This window comes from Crocodylus porosus, unplaced genomic scaffold (genome assembly GCF_001723895.1).
Source record: "Crocodylus porosus isolate Cpor-Errol unplaced genomic scaffold, CroPor_comp1, whole genome shotgun sequence".
NCBI classification, from domain to species: Eukaryota; Metazoa; Chordata; order Crocodylia; family Crocodylidae; genus Crocodylus; species Crocodylus porosus.
Window position 1 is genome coordinate 20677611 of NW_017728909.1, and position 2167 is coordinate 20679777.

Genomic DNA, 2167 nt, shown 5'->3' on the forward strand with positions numbered 1-2167 from the left:
CAGTACTCTTTCCTGCCATGGCAGGGGGTCGGACTAGATGATCTGCTCAGGTCCCTTCCAACCCTAGAAACTATGAAAGTCGAGTACTTCGCATTGCTGAATGACTTTCCAGCTTTGCAAGTGACCGGCTCATGGTTGCTGTCTCCTAGCTTTCCTTTGTTTTTTTTCTCCCCCTCCACCCCCCTTAAGTTGCTGACTAGATCATCTCCTTTGGCCAGTAACAGGTCCAGCAGCACTTTACGTCTTGTTGGTGCATAGAGCTCTTGAATTGGGTAGAGATCATCCACGCACGCAGGGAGGCTTTGTGACTGCTCAGATTTGGCAGAGTGCTCTTCCCATGAGATGACCGGGTAGTCGAAGTCTCCCCTGATAACCATGCACTGAGAGTTTGCAGCCTCAGCCAGTTCCCTTGCGAATTCCTGGTCCAGCTCTTGATCCTCAGTAGGAGAGACCTCCTAACATTGTGTCCCCTGTGCCACATTCCCCATGTATTTTAACCCAGAGGCTCTCCAGTTGTCCTCCCTGGGTGCCAATGAACAGCTACATGTCCCTGCAAGCTGACTTGACAGAGTTACACCTGCACCCACCTCTTTTTCTGCACAGTCTCTCCTGTACAGGGTATAGCTACCTACAACTGGGCCACAGGTATAGATGGAGTCCCAACAAATCTCCATTATCCCTATGAAGTTGTAGCCACTCTTGTTTAGCAGGAGGACCAGTTCCTCCTGCTGCTTGTTCCTCATTCCTGGCACTGGTGTACAGACACATATGCGTCCCACTGGGCGCCGTAGGCTTCCTTGCACTCCCAGGAGGCTGCCGTCCAGGGTGGGGGTAGGAGTGGGTTCCCATGAGTGCCCTAACCTGTTGGTTTTGTAGTTGTTGCCTAGTGGGCTTGCTTTGGTTGTCCACCCCCCAGCAGCTTTTAGTTCAAAGCCCGGTCGAAGTCCAGACTTGGCTCTGGCTGCCCAGTGGGACCCAGGGGTCCAGGCACCCTTTGGCTGCCCCTGGGTGTGCCAGCAGCAGCTGCTGGCAGGTGTGGTGGGGCAGACGAACCAGATGCTGAGGGCCACCTCTTTTTCCCTGTCCCCGCAGGTCTTTGAGAACAAGGGGGCCATGATGGGCTGCTCCAACCCGCACCCTCACTGCCAGGTAAGGGGAGGGTGCCGCAGGAGGCAGGGCCCCGGGATGTCCCCTGACCTTTCTGTGCCTCCTGCCAAGGCCTGCCCAGTGCACCCTCTGCTACTTACCCTGCCAGCCCCTACCCTGCTCTCCCTTCTCAGCCTAATGTTGGGGCCCTGATCCGACCATAAGCCCCCCCCACCAGTGCATTTACCTTCAACCTGCTCGGAGCAAGGCGATGGGACAGTTGCTGGGAAGCGGCTACTCTGACAGCGTGCGCCTGGGCTCCTTGCCTCAATAGAGGGACTGTCCATGCTGCCACCCGCCTCTCTGCCTGTCCTGTGGTGGCCTGGCCTAGCGCCTGCCCCAGCTTTGCGCTCTGCCTGGGTCCGCGTGGGCCTCCTCGGCCGTGCTGGCGTGTACCAGCCTAGCGATCCTAGCCAGGATGAGGTGCGTGTCCTGGAACCCCTCTCGCTGCCCTGCACAAATAGGCCAGTGGCCCTGAACATCAGGGCGATGCAAGCGAAGCCACGAACGTAGCGCGGTGGTGCGTTTCGTGACAGACCCCGGGGCAGGGAGCTGGGTCGGGGCAGCTGCAGTGCACACGTCTTCCACCAGGGGTCAGCGCGACCCCACGGATCAATCCTGGGCGCTGCCGGGCCTGGGTCCTGGGCGCTAGGCTGGACCTCAGCGCCCCGTGGGGCGATCCTGACCCCCGCATGCTGCTGGGGGGCTAGGCCCTGCTGGCAGCCGGAGCCCCGTGGCCTGAAGGGCACCTCCCAGCCCTGCGAGCTCCCCTCCCCTCCAGCATCCGCCCGTCTGTGCCTGCCAGGTCTGGGCCAGCAACTTCCTGCCCAACGAGGCACGGCTGGAAGACCGGACGCAGCGGGAGCACCTGCGGGCGCACGGCCAGCCCATGCTGCTGGAGTACGGCCGGCTGGAGGCGCAGAGGAAGGTAGGGCTGAGGGGTGCGGCGTGGTCTGGCTTGGGCTGGGCTGCAGGGTCTTGGCCCTGGACGAAGTGGGGGGAGCCCTGGCTTTGGCTGGGG

The 2167-nt window shown here is 60.9% G+C and overlaps 1 protein-coding gene across 1 annotated transcript in view; it reads left to right on the top strand.

Moving 5' to 3' along the window:
• The window catches only part of GALT (galactose-1-phosphate uridylyltransferase), a 10311-nt gene that overhangs the window by 5884 nt on the left and 2260 nt on the right, over positions 1 to 2167 (top strand). Inside the window, exons 5-6 of the mRNA XM_019531875.1 lie at positions 1093 to 1149; positions 1952 to 2074. Of these exons, the coding sequence (XP_019387420.1) occupies positions 1093 to 1149; positions 1952 to 2074 (180 nt within the window). The remainder of the gene's footprint in view (positions 1 to 1092; positions 1150 to 1951; positions 2075 to 2167) is intronic.